Source organism: Lagenorhynchus albirostris, chromosome 2 (assembly GCF_949774975.1).
Source record: "Lagenorhynchus albirostris chromosome 2, mLagAlb1.1, whole genome shotgun sequence".
Classification (NCBI taxonomy): domain Eukaryota; kingdom Metazoa; phylum Chordata; class Mammalia; order Artiodactyla; family Delphinidae; genus Lagenorhynchus; species Lagenorhynchus albirostris.
The window spans coordinates 105,827,265-105,846,810 of record NC_083096.1 but is presented as its reverse complement, the minus strand read 5'-3'; the positions used below and the strand labels follow the sequence as shown (position 1 = coordinate 105,846,810).

Below are 19,546 nucleotides of genomic sequence, written 5' to 3'. Positions count from 1 at the left end.
AAAATCTGACTCATGGCTTCTTATTCACTGAACACTGAGACACTACACAGAAAACAACAAGACACTACATAAAAAACACACTCCAAACACTTTACAAACATACCTTCATGAACATTTAAAAGTATGAAAGATAACAGGAAGAAAGGTGGTGAGAAGGAGAAAACATACAATAAGGATAAACTATTCCTATGGATTATAAAATCTCACTGACCTCCTCACATTAAACCCTCCATCTCAACAATTACCTACTGTGTCATTTAACACAACTTACTTTTTAACACTTTTCCAACCATGATCTTTCTATAAGGTGAACGGAAATACTCCTCAGTGGGGAGTGATGTCAATTTTATGGTCAGCAAAACATATAAATAGAACCAATTGTTCCTCAATTTGGCAAAGATTTTTATATTTGAAATTAACTCTAGGCCACAGAAATAGAACACTTCCTTTCATTTAAGAGAACTACCTTCTTTGAATCACTTATAAAAAGTAAAAATCAGTTTCCAAGGGAGAGAGGTTTTTGGTGGAATAAAATTTCTAGTCTCTCTCTTTTTTTTTTTTACTATAAATTGAAGGTACAGGATCTCCCCATTATTTCAATACTGTTTCTATGCTCCTCTCCAGTCAGAAGTGACTCCAGTTGATCTCTATGTAAATTCAATAACTTCAGGGTAGAAGATACAGGTGTAGACAAAGGTGACCCTTGAGCAGCCCCAGCACTTGAAAGCGCTCAGGAAAAGTATAATGTGGTAGAGAAGATTCTGAAGGATCCAAATTCCCAAGTCCTGGTCCCTACTCTTCTAGCCATGGGCCCTATGGTGTTCATTTAACTTCTAAAAAATGGGACAGCACTACCTCACCTGCTGAAGGCAGGGGGTAAACAAAAGGAGTTTGCAAAGGGGCTGGGGATCCCCTAGGAGGAGTAAGAAGTGGGAAGAACGCTATGGAGGTTAAGACGAACCAAGTCGCCATCAACCTAATGTAGTCTGTAGGACAGATATTAAAAGATGACTTGGCTTGGGCTTCCCTGGTGGCGCAGTGGTTGAGAGTCCACCTGCCGATGCAGGGGACACGGGTTCGTGGCCCGGTCCGGGAGGATCCCACATGCTGCGGAGCGGCTAGGCCTGTGAGCCATGGCCGCCGAGCCTGCGCGTCCGGAGCCTGTGCTCCTCAACGGGAGAGGCCACAACAGTGAGAGGCCCACGTACCGCAAAAAAAAAGATGACTTGTCTTTTCATGCCTACAGATGCAAAAGTGGGGCATGAGTAAAAGTTTTTAATGAAAATATTCTAAAATTCTAAAGATGAAGGTGTCATTTATGAGAATCAGACTAGGTGAGAACCAGAGAATGTGTCCATATGCATCTCTTTCTGGGTTCATGATACTATTCCATGATATTGTTAAAATAATACACTTAATAGAATGGTTTATAAAGTACTTAGCATAAAGGAACTCTCCAGACTGGTTTTTACATGTATGTGATGGGGTCAGCCATGGAGACTAACCTGGAAAGTCTTAAAGAGGAAAAAAGTATAGACTCTCCTCACAAGGCAACATTATCTAGAAGAGCTCTGGGTGCACACCCAGAAAGCCCAGGCTCTTGTCCTGCCTCAGTGACAATTATAACCATGGGGAAGTCACTTAAATACTTCTGGGTCAGAGTTTTCTTCTGTATAAAGCAATGAAATTGGCCCAGATAATTTCCAACGCATCATTTTGCAGCAGTTGGTCTCTCTCCCTTTTTGTCTTATAAGCCTTCTCAACACCCCTTGGACTAGTGATTGTCTTAATGGTATAGCAGCTAGTTCCTTTATCACTACTTCTCTGAGCAGGTAGATACTGCTGATGATACATAAAGCAAACCACTCCCATAGCTGTATGTTAATGCTTTCAGATCACAATCGATATAAGTATGCAGACGATGAACTTCTCTAAAACTAAGAAAGTTACTACATTCGCATTAAGGTGATACACACCAATGGGTTAACAAATTCATATTTTAAAATGGCAAAGGTAGAGAGGAAAAAAGAAAGGAGAATGAAGGAATGACAGGGGAAGGGAAAAAAGAAAGTTCGAGAAAAATGGGGTGAGGGAGAATGAGAGCAGAAGTCTTCTTATCAAAACTCAAAGTTTGGCAAATGTTCCATAACCAACTCATTCTTATAAAAGCCCAGGAGGCTTTATTTCGAAACAGTTGCATAAAGACTTACGTGGAGAAACTGGAATCGGTTTCTTAATGCTTGGACCTGTTTCTGAAACAAAAACATAAATCACAATGCGTTCTACAGAGAAACCAAGTTCTAAGCGAAAGGTCATCGAAATCTCAGCAGAGGCTGACACTTTTCTATTTGTTAATAAATACTTCCTCTGTAAAAGCTCTGTCAATTATCCTCTTTAGATATCAAGACTATAACATGGATTACTCAGAAATTTTAAACACTGTACTTTGTTAGTGATCAATTGTACAGTTTCTCCAATTTGAAGAAAAATTGAAGGCAAACACCTTTAAGGAATCTGAGTCTGATAATTCGCGCGCGCGTGTGTGTGTGTGTGTGTGTGTGTGTGTGTGTGTGTGTACCTTTCTGTTTATTTAAAAAAGGATCCAATATCTTTAAATCCTGTGTTTCTCCAGTGTATTCAATATTTGTTTTTTGGTTTTTTTTTTTTGGCCATACGCGGGCCTCTCGCTGCTGTGGCCTCTCCCGTTGCGGAGCACAGGCTCCGGACGCGCAGGCTCAGCAGCCATGGCTCACGGGCCCAGCCACTCCATGGCATGTGGGATCTTTCCGGACTGGGACACGAACCCATGTCCCATGCATCAGCAGGCGGACTCTCAAACACTGCGCCACCAGGGAAGCCCAGTGTATTCAATATTATTCGACTTTCAAAAAAGTCTCTTAATGCACACAAGTGTTGTAAAGGCATCTTCATTCTTCCATCCTAATACTATCGATCATCCTATAGTTCAGCTCCTCATCACGCATCTGCATTATTACAGAGCTTTTCTAACTGGTCTCCTTGTCACCACTACTGCTCCCACCCCAAATGTTTCTCCCCCCATATGTGCCCCCAGAGTGACTTTTCCAGAGCTCAGAGCTGATTATGCTATTGCCCTGATTAAAACACTCAATGACTTCCCTTCGTTTATGGGAAAAAAAATCCAAACTCTCTAGCACAGCACAGAGAGGTCTGCCTCCCTCTATCCACCTCTCTCCAGCCTCCTTTCCTCATGAGCTCCTCACCCGTGCTGGGCTCCTTGTAGTGAAGTTCCCCCAATTCTCCATGTGGCTCCATGTCATCACAAGTTGCAAGCCATCCCCTCAAGTACCCCCCGCTCTCCCAGACCTGCTTTGCTGGCATTTTCACAGGGAGGCCTTCTCTGATTCTCTCATAGTTCATGCCCACCCCAGCAGGACAAGTCTCTCCCACCTCTGCTCATTCCCTCCCTCTTCTGTTATAAATGTGCCACATCACATCGGAATTCTCTCAATTTTGTTTACCCCCAGAGTCTAGATCTTATTCATCTGTATATCCTCAGGGCTCAGCCTGGCATAGAACGGCCTTAGCAGAAATGCTTGGTGGAGGATGGTTAGAATGTTGATGCACTTTTTGAAAATAAAGGCAATAAAGGAAATTTGGAGTAAGACTATAAGAAAATGCTTATATGCTTTGACATTTCTATACAATGCCTTTGTGTTCAGAAAGTGCTAGAAAGCCTAATCTCATTTGAGGTTTCAACCAACCCCGTAAGGGAGGCAGAAAAAGAATTCTTATCACTATTTTACCAATGAGAAGCCTGAGACTGTTATCATGTGACCAGCCCAAGGTCAGAGCTGGAAAGCATCAGGGTAGGGGCTGACCAAGGATTCCAGATTCTGCCCCGTAAGCTAAATGACTGGTGAGTGTTGCTCTGTCCTTAGCTGGGGAAGCACTGATTAAGAAAGTACTTGTGCATAGTGACATGCTATTCTCAACAGTGAGAATATCATAGACCAGGGGATAGCATATAACAGCCAACCACTCTAGTTTTGTTTAAGTGAACTAAAGATGAATTTTATATTTTTAAGTCATTGAAAAAAATGAAAATAAGATTTTATGATGTGAAAATTATATGAAAGTCAAATCTCTTCCATAAATAAAGTTTTATTGGAACATAACAAGACTCATTCATTTATATATTGTCCACCGCTGCTTTCACGCTGCAACAGCAGTTAAATAGTCGAGGCAGGGACTCCATAAGCCACAACCTGAAAATATTCACCATTTGGCCCTTTATAGAAAAAATATGTTAAGTCCTCACACAGACTCTGCCCCTGTTCTTGAGAGTTTAAAAGTGATGTGTTTAGGACCTCTCTTCATCTCCATTTTCATTCAATAAAGGAACACACACCTTGTGTTGGAATCCATAGGGAAGCAAAAAAATCAACGTGAAAAACTGACCAAAACAAGCAGCATTTGAGTTGATGTTTATAAAAATAAAAAAAGCTAGATAGGATTGTAAATTCTCGGGATTAACCATCTTAGCTGGTTGATCACATTCTTGCAGCATGGGGTATCATGGTCCAGCTCTAAGGAAAGGAATGCTATGGGATGAATCAAAGCCACTACAACTGAACGATGCCCCCTGGAGTTGTGCAGCGTAGTGGCCCTAAGATCAGGATATATGCGAAAGTTATATTTAAATAGAATTACTAAGAAAATTAAAATAATTGTGTGTTTTAAAGAAAATCTATCTCAGTGTGCAGAACACACACCAACTACACAATGCACATAAGAGACTGTCTCCTGGGAGTTTGGCTCCACCAGCCTTACTGGCAGTAATAGAGTAACAACAGTGATGCCTTACATTTGTACATTTGTATAGTGTTCTACAATTGACAAAAAACCTTCACTTACATTTTCTCATTTTAAACTCTCAAGAGTCCTATGAAGTAGGGGTATCTAACCACAAAATTCTTCAAGAAGTAGTGGTTTGATACGCTGAACTAAGTCCAAAGGCATTTAAAGGTCTCTATAGCGTTCATCATGCGATAAATATACACACTTCTGGGAAGAGTTCCATTCAATCAACCACCCATGGTTAAACTCTGTCACTCAAAATCCCCAAGAGGTTTCAAATCATCATTCTCCCCTAAGGAGACATCAGATGTGAGAATGTAGGTTTTATAGTAAGGCCTGTGTGATAGATGACATTGTTTTAAAATTCTTAATGGATTTACGTTATGACCTAATCCTCTTACCCCACCCCGAATAGGGGCCTCCTCATAGAGCTAAGCAGAAACAGTTGTTGCTCATTTCCCCAGAGGCGAAGTTCCTCCATGCTTTCTGTGCATAAACAATAATAAGCACAAGCTGCAGATACAAGGTTAAAGGATTTTATCCTCTAACACTTGGGTTCCAAAATTCCCAATAACCCCTGAGTATAACTAAAATAGTTTGATCTCCACCGGAACCCTATGATCGATTTGGCATGCTGAAAGGAAAAGAGTGGACAGAACAATATTTACTTTTGGTTTCAGGGTACGATTGCAAGAAAGGAATCCTAGCTATTACTGTAAAGAGAATTTTAACAGTAAAGATTTCTTTACACACAGAACAAACTATAATCAACATTCTGAATTAAATCTTTTCATATACTCTGAGCAAGCTTTGGTCTGCCCCAGAACCAAAATTTCCCTCCTCAGACTGTTAGGCATGGTTTTCATAAAAGGGATATTTCTGGGCTTATGCATGAGTAACTGACCACAGCTTCTGGCCTCAGGCTTTCAATTCAGCTCTAAACATGGCAGGACCAGGCAGGCCCACAGGGAAATGAGGTGTCTAACAGGCACCCACATCTATTAGTATCTGACACAGAAGGAAGGATGGGGAGACAAAGAAGCTTGTGCAGATCACTGAAGATATACTTTTTACTAACTTTATTGCACTCTTAACAAATTAATTAATCTCTTCTCTGGGTTCTTTCAATATCAATAGGCACTGCAATTGCCTATTCACTTATCTGCATCCTTCTACTAGATCAGCGGTTCTCAACTGGGGGTGATTTTTGCCTACTTGGCTCCTCAGGGGACATTTGGAAATGTCTAGACACATTTTGGGTTGTCACAACTGCTGGTGGAAGGGTTTGCTAAGGACATCTAGTAGGTAGAGGCCAGGGGTGCTCCTCAACATCCTACAATTCACAGGATAACGCCCACAGCAAAGAGTTATCCAGCCCAAAACATCAGTAGTGCATTAGATTGTAAAGCCTTCATTCAAAGATAGGAAAATTTGTTTACTATATGCCAAGCATGTAGTAGGTCCTCAATAAACATTTCCATTATAAATAACCATAAATATCATATATATCTTATTATTGCATACATACCCTGGCAACTCAACTTCCATGCTGCTTTCAGAGTAGCCTTCCTAAATGATCTGACCATCGGTTCTCTACTTGAGATCTTTGATGGGTCTCAACTTTTAAAGGTGCATACTGGATTATTTGTGAATAAAATGAGATGTCTGGGTTTCCTTCAAAACAATCCAGGGACAGGAAGTGATAAAACAAAACTGGCTATGAATTGGTAATTGTTGAAACCAATTGAAGGGTTTATGGGAGTTCATTCTACTATTACCTCTGTTTCTATTTAGATTTGAACTTTTCTAAAGTAAAAAGTTTTCAAAATGTGAAGCACATTGAATGAAAAAGAAACCCTATGATATCTCTTCCTTACTGGATAGAGACTGAATGTCTTGGTCTGTTAATTAAACATTCATACCATCTTTCTACTCAGCTTCCCCTCATCTCTACCTCAGCCTGAGGACAAAACCTGGCTGGTGCTTTAGACTATTTTTGTTCTGGAAAAATCAAATGTGTTCCAAAAAGTAACGCCTCTCTTGGATTAATTTCCAACTGACGTTCACAACTTTCCCTTCCACTCCCCTCTAATCCCCCGCAAAAACCCTAGTTTGGCTGAGATGTTAAGAGGAAGGAAAGGAAATTAACATTTACTGAGTGCCCATGATATGCCAGGTACTGTCCTGAGCACATTTTAATTTTTAAAAAGTTATGTGTAAAATACATAGCTAGTGGGAAGCAGCCGCACAGCACAGGGAGATCAGCTCGGTGCTTTGTGACCAGCTAGAGGGGTGGGATAGGGAGGGTGGGAGGGAGGGAGACGCAAGAGGGAAGAGATATGGGGACATATGTATATGTATAACTGATTCACTTTGCTATAAAGCAGAAACTAACACACCATTGTAAAGCAATTATACTCCAACAAAGATGTTTTAAAAAAAAAAAGTTATGTGGTAGAAATATGGAGAAAATTCAGTATTTTAAACACTTAACTTGCTAAGAATTATATATTGTATATAAATCATGGCAAATTTGGGGATGTTCTTTTGTGCCCCCAATTTTTTTTATATATATGCCCTAAATTTCAGATGATTACTTTTCCCTTTCACCATTAAAAAATAAAATCATCACTGACATGGTGTAATCATTTTTATTATGTAAGCCCAAGTGTTCTCAGATGCTGTAAAAAGTGGTCACAGCATCCAAAGCAAACAGCACTAACCTGCCTATACTTCAAAATATTTCAGAAAATATGGTAGGACAGCACCATCTCAACTATTTTAATTGTTTTGCCATAAACCATAATCTGCATAAACTATTCACGTTTCCTGGGCTTTTTTGTGAGTTACAATTCAAAGTCACAGAACTTGTCCTAAACTTTAATACTCTCTTAAACAGTTTACATGTTTCCCAACATCTTAACCCTTTGGGGAACAGACTTTTTTCCTTAAATTCTTTTTTTTTTTGAAAATGAAAAGATTCTACTTATTTGTATACGGTTATATGAGCATAGAGAAAGGGATGGAAAGATATACACAGGATACAAAAATTGTTAACTTTCATTAACCAGGTGTGGCTTAAGGACTAGTTATTACCTATTTTATTATACATTTAATATTGCATCAACTGTTAGAATGAATAGGTATTAATTTTATAATTAAAAATCAATAAAAAATTTAAAATGAAAACTTAAAATAAGTAATAAAATATATTGCTGGAAAACAGAAATTTTCTCAAATTATTGCATTTCTCCTCTTCCTTTAAACCCATTTCTTTTTCTTTTTAATTTTTATTGAAGTATAGTTGCTTTACAATATTGTGCTAGTTTATACTGTACAGCAAAGTGAATCAGCTACACATATACATATATCCCCTCTTTTTTGGATTTCCTTCTCATTTAGGTCACCACAGAGCACTGAGTAGAGTTCTCTGTGCTATACAGTAGGTTCTCATTAGTTATCCGTTTAACACATAGTATCAATAGTGTAAATTCTTCAACTTCTTTTCATTTCATAATTATTAGAGTACTTGGGTGCTAACTTGCATACCAGTGTGATGTGGCATGAACAGGGGAAGGGGCCAGGAAGAGGGGTATGAAGAGACAGATGCCTATGTTGCTTGCAGTTTTTATTAAAAACTAGAATCAACCTCCCCCTAGGACAAGGCATAGGGTTTAAGAGCACAGGCTCTGGAATCAAAGTTCCTTGATTTGAATCCCAGACCCACCATTTATTTATATGCCTTGGCCATCCTTGCTCTATACTATACTTGCCTCACAGAGGGGCTATGTGGATCATATACTATTATCCACATAAACCATTTAGCACATAGCCTTGTACTAAGTAAATGCTCAATAAATGTTAGATCATCATTATCATCATCTCCATCTCCATCATTGCCACTACCATCATCATCTATTATTGAAAATTTAAGAAGCAAAAGAATTCTAATCCAATGTTCGTTCCCAAGGGACTGAGATATCAAAGGTAGCAAAGATGTGCTGCAAGGTTCAGGAAAGTTCCATTAAAAACAGTGGCCCAGAGGAGGGACCCAGAATTACTTACTTAGTCTAGATGGCCTATTCTCCCTGTCCACAGAAGGAAGAAACACCACCTGAAATGTGTCCATGCTACTGGCAGTGGTAGCCACAGAGCAGCCCTGTGGCTGGCTGTGAAGCTGAAAACTTCTATCTGCTGCCCCAGAAAACCCAAGTGTTGAGAAATAAGATGGACCAAATGGCCAGGGAGAGCTAGAACTTTGGCCCAGTCTCCAAAGAGCACCCATATAGTAAAAAGACAGTAAACCATCCCATTGGTTGGGAAAGTTTTACCCCCAAAGTTATTCCCAACAAGGCATCTGCCCACTTCCAGAGATACTATAGTATGTTATCTTACTACAGTAACACATTAGGCTGTCTGGCAGGAAGAACATTCATGATCCTGTTATTTTTCAAAGAGACCAATGTTATCAGGCAAATGGCCACACTCCCCTTATAAATGATTATTCCAAATCACTGAGAGGTAGAAGGAAAGCACAGACCCCAGTGGCCTGAATTGAGGAGAAATGCTTCTAGAGTCAAAGGAAAATAAACATAAAAGGTGAGAGGAGTCACTCATAAAGCTAAAAACTGTCAGAAAACCTACCCCATTCAGTGTAAAGTTAGAAAGAGCATTTGCATACAGCCTCTGCTCTGGGAAGCCAGCCTACAGTCTAACCTTCTCAATTTGTTTAACAAACCGAAGCAATAAACTTTCTTCACTGCATGCTTCTCCACTAAAATCTACTCTCAATTAGCAAATCTCATGAAATTGCTTTGATATTTGGTAAAACTTTACTCTTGAACTTTTATGTAAAGAAAACACTGACCTTTCAGGATAATTACAAAGTTTAAATAAAAGAGGAATTAGTTAGAAAAATACCACCAGAATTAAAAGAATGGATGAATGAATTACTGGAAGTTATATGGATGCCTAATTATTGTCTGGCACAGGAAAAAGCAAGTTGCTGCCTTCAGTTACCAGCAGAACGACCTCTCTCAAAATAGGTAAGAGTAACAGATGGAGTAGAGGTAGCTGTTGCTGTTGTTAAACCACTTTCACAGCACAAAACAGAGCCAGCTGTCGCCCAATTGTCACATATACTTTGCAACACAGTTAATTTATTCTTATTTCTTTCCCTTGGACCCAAAAAACAAGGAACTATTTGGGCAATCCACTTAGAAAGACTGAGGCTGTTATAGCTGTTTCAAACTATTGAAAACCAACTAATAACCTAATAACGTAAAACAGACAACAACAACAAAAACATTGATGAGGAACCAATAAACATCTCACGTGTACATTTCACACCAACTTTAGGAGGGCTGGGAAGTGAATGAAAAATGGTTTTGCTTCTTCAAACAGTACAGCTGAGTGTTACAGCTGAAAAGCCCTCTGGGGGTCATCTGGTCGAAACCCCTCTTTTTCCAGATAAAGAAAATGAAACCCCAGGACCTAAGGGGAGAGCTCCAAAGTGCCACAGCCAGCTAGCAGGGAAAGCCAAGAGCTGTGCATAAGATTCTAAAAACTAAATTATAAAAATGCACTTGAACAGTTCTCAGCCTTCTTTCGGCTGTGACACCTAAGATGGATGGTGTTCACATAGATAGTGCCCTCCCCAAAGGCATCTGCGGTCCTGAAAAAGTACTCTAATAGCTTGCAGCCAGTACAACCTTTCCCAGTAGGTCATGGAAAAATGGGCTATGGACTCCATGCAATTCCAGCAGGAACTCTAACCCTCTCCTACACTTCCTCAAGGAAGCATATTTGCACGCAAGGGAGAGTGACATCGTGATGTGATGGAGGCAACCTAGACTTTGATCTAATATTTAAAGAGGAAATCATTGGGACTTCCCTGGCAGTACAGTGGTTAAGACCACACTTCCACTGTAGGGGGCACGGGTTCGATCCCTGGTTGGGTAACTAAGATCCCATATGCCGTGCAGCATGGCCAAAAAGGGGAAAATAAATAAATAAATAAGGAAATCATTTGCAAAGGTATCACTAACCGCATGCCAGCAGGAGAACCAACTAAATAAAATACTCCTTGGGCAAAGAATTCTATTCTAAAGTTACTAATTGGCTATTAATTTTGTATTTTAATTTTGTATTTCTTTTGAATACAAGTGGACTTTGACTTACAGTATTGAAGCCTCTTAATGAGCAGCCCTCAGGCTTCTCTGACTGTGCCTCCTTGAAACGCACCTTTAAATTGTACTTCATGGTGGATCACAGCAAGGGGCTTGGTGAACGTCTTCTTATTCTGCATCATGGCCCAGATCATCGAGGCATCCAGCGAGGTGCAGGCTTCATCAGGAAGCACACACTGCAGAGAGGCAGAGCAAAGCAGAGTCGGGAGGTCACTCAAAAGGGCCTGCACAGCTGACCTGTGGCCCCTTATCAGACAGCTCACAGCTGTTTACCCCAGAAAAACAGGACATTGGGATGGTTTCAAAGAACCACAAATAATCTGGGAGATGTGAGAGCAGGCCCAGTGTATTCTCAGCTGCACTTGAAGATGCAAACATGGCTGGACAGCTTCCCACAAAACAACTGGAGCTTTTAGTGTTATTTAGTCTGAAAAATAAAAAAACTACATGACGAATGTTGGCCCTTCACCAAGCTGGCTTCACATAAATGGTTCATGTTTGTGATTTGTGATTGTGGGAAACTTCATGTATTGCATTATGAGGGTGACAGATTTTACATTTGTTGTCCAAAAAGATAATCATGTTGTCGAGTACGTTTGATTTTTTAACTCTGGTATAGGCTCATGCAAAATGAAGCTTTCCAGGGTCATCTGCTTTTAATGTTCCAAAATGAAGTCCTGGGGAGTTGTGCCCAGGTGTGGAGGCCATGAGATCAGCTGTTTCTAGCTATTTTAAGGCTCCAAACTTAGAACCAGAATGCCCAAGCCTAGTGTATCTGTTTCCATTACCTTTTTCTTTAAAATAACTTTGGTTCCTTATCTATGCCCATCAGTGGGTAAAACGCTAATGTCAATGACATCCATTCCCTTTTGTTGGAAGAAGAAACATATCAATTATTTTAGAAGTCTATATACAGCAAGGTACCCAGAAAAGTTAATTAGCTTCCAGTTCTTCCAATCACAAAAGAGCAAAGACTTGTAGCTTTACTGTCATTGCTGCTCTAGGCAACATGAAAGTCAGATACATGTTATAAGAAGACAACTCTCCCCCTCTCCCCACCTCCCGAAACAAACAAACAAACAAACAAGAAAAGCCTTTACAATAGCCCTCCTGTAAAGGGAAACAATGGATTTTCTGTGGAGAGGAATCATTACTGAAAAGATCTGCATTTTAGGAAAAGCCTTCTTACTTTCCTACTAGTTCTTTGGTTAAGCAAGAGTCTATGATTCTACAACAAACTCACTGCAAGACCCTGGGCAAGACACTGAACTCTCTGGCCTCAATTTCATCAGGAATGGGCAGGGTTGGACTCACCGATCTTTGAGAACTCTTCCTAGAAGATTCTTTGACTCTGTTTATTGTCATAGAAAGCACTCACAGGAATGTGGAAATATTAACCACAGACAGCAAACAGAGGGACAGTGGTAACAGCTCTATAAATGGTCCTCTGTCATCATATCTACCGTCTCATTTGCTCCTCTACCCAGGAGGGAAGCCGGTACTATTACTTCAATGGTACAGATGAGGACACGCAGGTTCTGAGAGGTCAGGGACTTGCTAACGTCCTGTTGGTAAGCAGCAGGCCTTCCTTCTCGGTCCTCCATGCCCTTTCCATTCTATCTTGCCTTGGATATAAATAGCGACTTTAGGCTTAGGGTCACAGCCCATGTCATCCCCTGTGACTTAGAACTCTCCTTTGAATGTTCTGGAAGGAAATATTAGGACTAATTTTCACAGATTAACACACTATGAAGCTGGGCTGCCACAGGCTAGGCTCACTGAAAGGTAGCAGCCACACAGCCATCAGTATAGACCCCTGGTAACTGCCAGGCCTCTCCTCCTAGATCCTAATCCCTAAAAGTTATCCTCTGGGTCCCAGCCATGCACGAAGCTCCACATGGTTTTCTACCATGGTCCACTACACCCCAACCTTGATGGCCACTGGAAAGTGAAGGCCCACACAGCTAAGGCACCAATGTTTCCAAAGGCAACCTAAAGAACACAGCCTAAATTACCTTATATATATATACGTCCTCCCGGAGGACTATCAAATCAGATTTGCTATATTTTCAAATGTATTATAAAATTTCCTATGGTCTTATGGAGAAATGGATGCCCAGGGGAATATAACAGTGCAAAGGATTCATGTCAATGGTAATCCATCCAATAATAATAATTTTTTCTTCTCCCTCTACACCCATCTCTTACAACCTGTGTATCAGGTGAGAAAATTCCATCCATACGATACATTATTAATGATAGGACTCGATTATTAGACTTTTAGACATTAATTGATATGTGATTATAAAAGGAATAGAAATCAGCTTACACTGTGTGAGATATCTAAAAAATAAATGCACATATGAAATGATACATAATTACGGCAGATCACAGAAACAAAACTAAGCAGAAGATACCCTTTGTGCACAAGGCCAAAATGATGAGGTAATTACCCTTGCTGATCCTCCCTACCTTGGCCACGCCAGCAAGGTCAAAGGGTTCTGATTTCTGTTGTGGCAATAGAATGTACTGGTTCAATGTGGGGAGTGACATGAGGCGAACATGACGAACCGATGAGAAACCAAGAAAAATTAAATATTTGTTAGTTTCCCTTAGAAGTCCTCATGAGACAAGTCAACCTTATAACTCACACAGAGAAGGTCAAAAAACAACTGCAATACAAATCTCAGCGGGACCTGGAAAAATTAATCCTCACACTGAACTTGTCCTTCGGCTCTCTGTACTCTTGGCACTGGATACTATCTGAATAGCAAAGATAAAGCCAGACCTCTCCTTCAGTGGAAAACAGTCTTGATTTATCATTTGTAAGATACTACTGAGTAGCACGCATGGAAAAAAAAAAATCATACTGTCAGGATTTATTCTCTAAGACTCCATAAAACTCAGTTCCCTGCTAACATGAACTTTATGGCTTCAACTGGGCAGTTCCCTAACCCAAACCTCAACCTGCTGTAACTTGTGATTAAACTTCTCTGGTAGGTCACTGCCTCACCTAAAAATGTCAACATAACAGTACAAATGGATGAAGGACCACTAACCTTAGGTAACTTCTGGGGGTCCTTTTCCTTTTTGGTACACAATGTGAGCTCACACTGTAGAAAGAGCAGGGAGGTGTTGAAGATGGGCTTAAAAACAAAGCTGAATCGTTTCTTATCTATCTCGGCTTGCGGGATAGGAAAGTGCACTCTCTGGGGATTGTAGAATTTAACAGATTCATCTTTAGGACAAATGTTCTCAATGATAGTATAATCAGACATCCTATCAGGGTTCGAATATGGAGAGATAAAGCAAGTCTGGATGGCAAATCCCAGTTCTTGGTCAGCCTTGGTGACGGACACCTACAACAGAACAGAAAGATCAATTCAGAAACAAGTTAGCATGCCACTTTCACTCTAGGCACAAGGGTAACATATCAAAGCGGCCCTTCTGATGAGAGACATTGCTTTACTTTCATAACATATCCATATAGTCTTCCTTCTAATTACAAAAGTAACACACACTAATTGAAGAAACATACGTTTTCCTTTAAACTTGGTATAGATGATACAGTGAATTATTTAGTTCAAGTCCCAGCCTGGAAGAGTCTATAATACAAGATATATAAGTCTCTTCAACCTCCCATAAGTCCTCTGGGAAATAAAAACAAAAGTACCTCATGCACCTAAGTGGATTTTCCCAAATAAACAAAACACCAGTAGGCAAAGCCCCTAAAGTCATTAATAGTGTATCACCTGTAAGGCAAGCTCTTTTAAAAAATTACTCAGGGGCTTCCCTGGTGGTGCAGTGGTTGAGAGTCCACCTGCTGATGCAGGGGACACGGGTTCGTGCCCCGGTCCGGGAAGATCCCACATGCCGTGGAGCGGCTGGGCCCGTGAGCCATGGCCGCTGAGCCTGTGTGTCCAGAGCCTGTGCTCCGCAATGGGAGAGGCCACAACAGTGAGAGGCCCGTGTGCCGCAAAAAAAAAAAAAAAAAATTACTCAAAAAATAGAGGACAGAGATAGAATCTATTTAAACTAGGCACGGAAGACCAAACTTCTAAACTGCAGCAAGTCAGACTGAGCCTAAAACATCGCAGTAAAGCTATAGATTGACCTGAAGTCCTGGTTCATGGTGAGCAGGCAGAGCTGGCCTCTGGGGCTGGATGTCGGGGAGGGTGCAATCTGGTGGCGATCACAGGCCTGGTGAAGTGTCCCAGCTTCTCAGAGGTCCAAACCAGACCTTGCCAAGTACTCTCCCTTCACTCTTTAAGCCCAAGGGTGTTTTAAGGGAAATCTAATCTGGAAACGTTTCCGACTCATTTACACTTCCCTCTTACAAAACATTTGTATGGGCTATGTCCAAACCTTGTTAAGGTTCTTTTCTTTAGAAACAGGAAGTAGTATTTGGCCAAGAGTAAACAGAATTCAATTCTCATCTCAACTACCAATTCAAACCTCAACTATCCTGAACTCAGCTAAAATCCTCAAACCAGACTGGATCCTCCATTTGGTGACACATGCATCACTGCGTGAACTGCCTCTATTGCCTCATTCCTTGACTAAACTCAGGATCAAAATAAACTTAAACACTTTAGAAATAAAGTTGGTCCTCAACCATAGGCCAATAGCCCCAGAGTCCTTTCAAAGGCATGAAGATATAAACACACTTTCCATTCTGAAATACCCAGGGGAAATCCCTGACATTGCATGGGGCTTTTAGGCCACGGCACTATTTTGAAAGATCCCTATGTGGTTAACTGCAAGATGCTAAACAATGAAGATGACTGTGATAATGACATTTTGTTGTGCCTTAAAGCTTAATCCCTCAGAAATAGTCTTATGAGATAAATATTTTCAACTTCATTTTATAAATGGAGGAAAAACTGAACACACAGGATAGCTGACTTGTTCAAAATCATAGCTAACAAACACTGGGTGAAACCAAGCCTTGAGCCCAGGTCTTCTGAGCCCGTCTATTTTCTCTTCACTATTTCACTACAGCTAGAGGGTCAATTCAAGCCACCCATGACGTGGCCAGGGAGGGTGCTTGGTAAGAAGTCTTTCCAGGAAGTAGTATTTGGTAGTCTGCAAATATTCACACTTCATTATTTTTACAGTATTTCCAAAAATGAGATATTTAATCTTGGGAAAATGGCAAATTACATATACTCTATTTTAAAAAGTGGCCTTTAACATGTACTCAGAACCCACAATGCAAAAATGTGTGACAGAAGAAATGCAAACCTCTTCTCTAATCTCAAAGAAAGTATGCAATGGCAGAATGTCTAAGGTATTCCAAAAAGTTGTTTTGATGAGAGGAAAAAAATCATCAACAAGCCTTTTCCTCTGAAATGGACCGGAAATGAGTAGCGGCAGGACTCTGCTGCTCACGCGCTGTGAGCACTAAACCTTGGTTTCTCCCCCACAGAACGAGGGCACTAACACTGTCTAGATACAGTGATTGTGACGATCCGTAAAGTCAAAATTACATGCACACAACACAGTTCCCTTCTAGTTAAGAAATGCCAGCTGTTATTAATAGTATTCGTCTAGATTTAAATTTGGGGGGTTATATATAGAAATATATTCTTTTAATTTCCCAAGACAAATGAACTAAAAGAAAAGCTGCCAACTATGTGACCAACTATCACCCAAGGATGACCAAAGACCAGGTGGCAAAGCTGATAATGTCTTGGATTAAAGGAAGAGACTAGGATCTAGAGGAAATAGAAGATTCTGGGAGGGGATGTGATAGGGATGACCACGAGAAGAAACATGGAAATAGTTCTTTAGACCAAGCCAATGATTGGGTGAGTTTTATTTACTTTCCCCAAATAAAAATTTTATTATTAGCAGTGGAGTCCAAACTGGGAAACAAGGACTAGGCATGGCTGCTATCCTATTTAGCAAAATATTTACAGATTCTCTCTCATACTTCAGGTGGTTTGAAACAACTTTAAAATAAAGCAGTTTATACCATTTTCCCCCTCCCCAGATTCTCTTCAATGTATTATTATGATGTATAATGATATTTAAAATGGTATAGCAAAAGGATTTGGTTCACTTTTTTCCATCACTTGACCATGTCTTTGATTAAATTTAATTATGAACAATACAGATGATATATAAATGGGAAAATAAGAATGAAAAAGAAAACGAATTTCAAGTAAGCCAACACTGGGGGTGGCAGGGTGGGGGAAAAAACCTAAAACACCCAGGGTAGGATATATGAGGAAGATTTAAGGCAGCAACGCCATAGCCTGGCAAAAGCAGGCACACATCTGGAAAAGAACAAACTGCAATGAAGCAGCACCCCTAAAACCCATAGCATAACAGCGAACCACTGACCAACCACACATGTGGATTGTGCAGCTGGAAAAGCAAGAAGAAAACAACGCATCTTGGATTAGGAGAGAGCTCTGATTAGGGACAGCATGTAGAAAGCAGTATATTTTCCCCAGCTGAGAAAGAAGGTATACCCAAAGAAAGACAAGGTCTCTCAGAACAGGGAATCAAAAAGGAGGAGACGATCCAGGAAAATGTCTAGAGCCAGTGGGCTCCGTCCCAGAATCAGTACAAATGTGAGTTATTTGTCTTTCTTAACTAGAAATATGTGCACTGAAGTCACTTTTAATATATGGAAGTATCCCATTTTGGCCCCTTAAGCTTCTCCCTCCTCCCACAGTGAAGGAGAACACACCAGCTTGCAGCTCAGCACCCAAATCAGCTCAACAGAGGATGACTTCCATGTAAGACCAGCAGACATTCTGGGGCCAGGAGGATATTGATCTTCTCTGGAATCCAATCTGTGAACTTGGATATTTGCACTGCTAAGAGGTTACATTTTCTCCCCCTTTCAAATGGTACTTTGAGGATAAACGATAGCATCCAGTGAATAACAGTGTGGGCTCTGGAGCCAGATGGTCTGAGCATGAACTCTGACTCTGAACTCTAGTAGGTACTAACTGTGTGACCTTAGACAAGTTTGTGCCTCAATTGCCTCAGCTACGAAATGGGGATATTAATAGTCCTGTCTCACAGAATTGCTCTGAAGAGTAAAATACTACAATACTTATAACTGAGCTTGGCACAAAATAAATCTGCAATAAATGTTAGCTGTTGTTATTTCATTATTACCATCACTACCTAATATGTTGGAGTCATTCCAAAGATTTATGTTATGTGTGGTTATTACTGTTATATATAGGAAATAGTTTTAATGAATTTATAGATACATTTAGGTGATGATCTAGAAAAAGCAATTTTCATGAGATACAGTAACACACAGTATTTCACTCAAAAGTATCCACAGTTTAAAATATAGTCTCTGAGGTGGTTTGAAATATTCTTTGGTTAATTCTGATACTGCAGCTACTGAACAACTGTCCTTAGCAAAAATGCTAAAGACAAAGTAAGGACAGGGCTTTATTAGAATTCACAGTGCTGATTTTTTTAAAACATTTATCCATTCATCTACAAATTACTCTCTCCGTTTAGAATGAACGTAGTGAATCCTGAAATTTCCTGCTTTGGTCAGAAATCAACGTGGGAGCGTTTTCTAAGCCACGCCCTCACGCAGAGCTGGTCAAAGTGGTGAGGAAGAGCAGGAAGACGGCTGCCCCAGCTGCTTTCACTCATGCGCAGAAGCTACTACGAATCTGTGCTAACCTAATAGCCCAAGGCTAACATTTGGGTCTCACCTCAACAAAAACATGTCCGTTCTCTGCCACAGAGAAGACGCCTTGGGAAGGCACCAGAAAGAGGTCAGTGTTGTACAGCTCCATGTTGAAGGTGACATTTCTATTGGGTGGGTCCTGGAAGCTACTGGGATTCCCCACCTGCCGCAGGCTACAATTAAACTGGAAAAAAAAAAAAAAACATAGATGGAGATAAATCACAGTCAAATGAAGCTTGTAGCTTTATGAGCTTTAGCCTTTAACATCTGATTTTATTTTCCAATAGTCCCTGACTAAAGCTGACCAAAAAGACACCGGTCTCTACAAACTACCTACTACAAATAAACACATACCACCACAATTTCAGGTCGACTGAAGAAGTAAGTATCTCCTTCATCCGTATCTCCCGGAAATCCATTATCACCTGACTCCAAATCTTCATAACCATCTGGCCAGCCGCTACTATCCCCAGGGGGTGGAACCTGTATTACAATCTAAAAGGCAAGGAAAGCACAATGTTATAAAAACACCAAATCACGTGCCTTTGGTTCTACCTCACACAAACACCCATGTAATAATTCAGAGGCAAACTGAAAATCTGACTTAAAAAAGAAAAAAACAACTTCAAGTATTTTTAGGACTTCATCCTCAGAGAGATGAAAAAACGAAGAAGCCCAATGCATGTTCAAATTAAGATTTACAGTAAAATATGTATTTTACCCTGTGACAAAATATAAATTATTTCAAACAGTGGGAAAACACCAGACACTGAAATGGGATTGGATGGGGTTGTCAATAGGCCCCCCTATTCTGTGCGGGGTGGGAAGGGGGTCTCCTTAGGAA

The 19,546-nt window shown here is 40.4% G+C and overlaps 1 protein-coding gene across 11 annotated transcripts in view; it reads right to left on the bottom strand.

Annotated features, from left to right (window-relative positions):
* Positions 1-19,546, bottom strand: part of TGFBR3 (transforming growth factor beta receptor 3) — a 206,494-nt gene that overhangs the window by 14,253 nt on the left and 172,695 nt on the right. For 7 of the 11 annotated variants that reach the window (XM_060139580.1, XM_060139579.1, XM_060139577.1 and 4 more), the window contains 6 exons: positions 19,057-19,197; positions 18,728-18,886; positions 14,087-14,386; positions 13,500-13,535; positions 11,083-11,203; positions 2,211-2,252 (listed from right to left, as the gene is read on the bottom strand). In XM_060139580.1, the coding sequence (XP_059995563.1) occupies positions 2,211-2,252; positions 11,083-11,203; positions 13,500-13,535; positions 14,087-14,386; positions 18,728-18,886; positions 19,057-19,197 (799 nt within the window). The remainder of the gene's footprint in view (positions 1-2,210; positions 2,253-11,082; positions 11,204-13,499; positions 13,536-14,086; positions 14,387-18,727; positions 18,887-19,056; positions 19,198-19,546) is intronic. The other 4 variants (XM_060139583.1, XM_060139584.1, XM_060139582.1 and 1 more) reach the window with 3 other exon arrangements.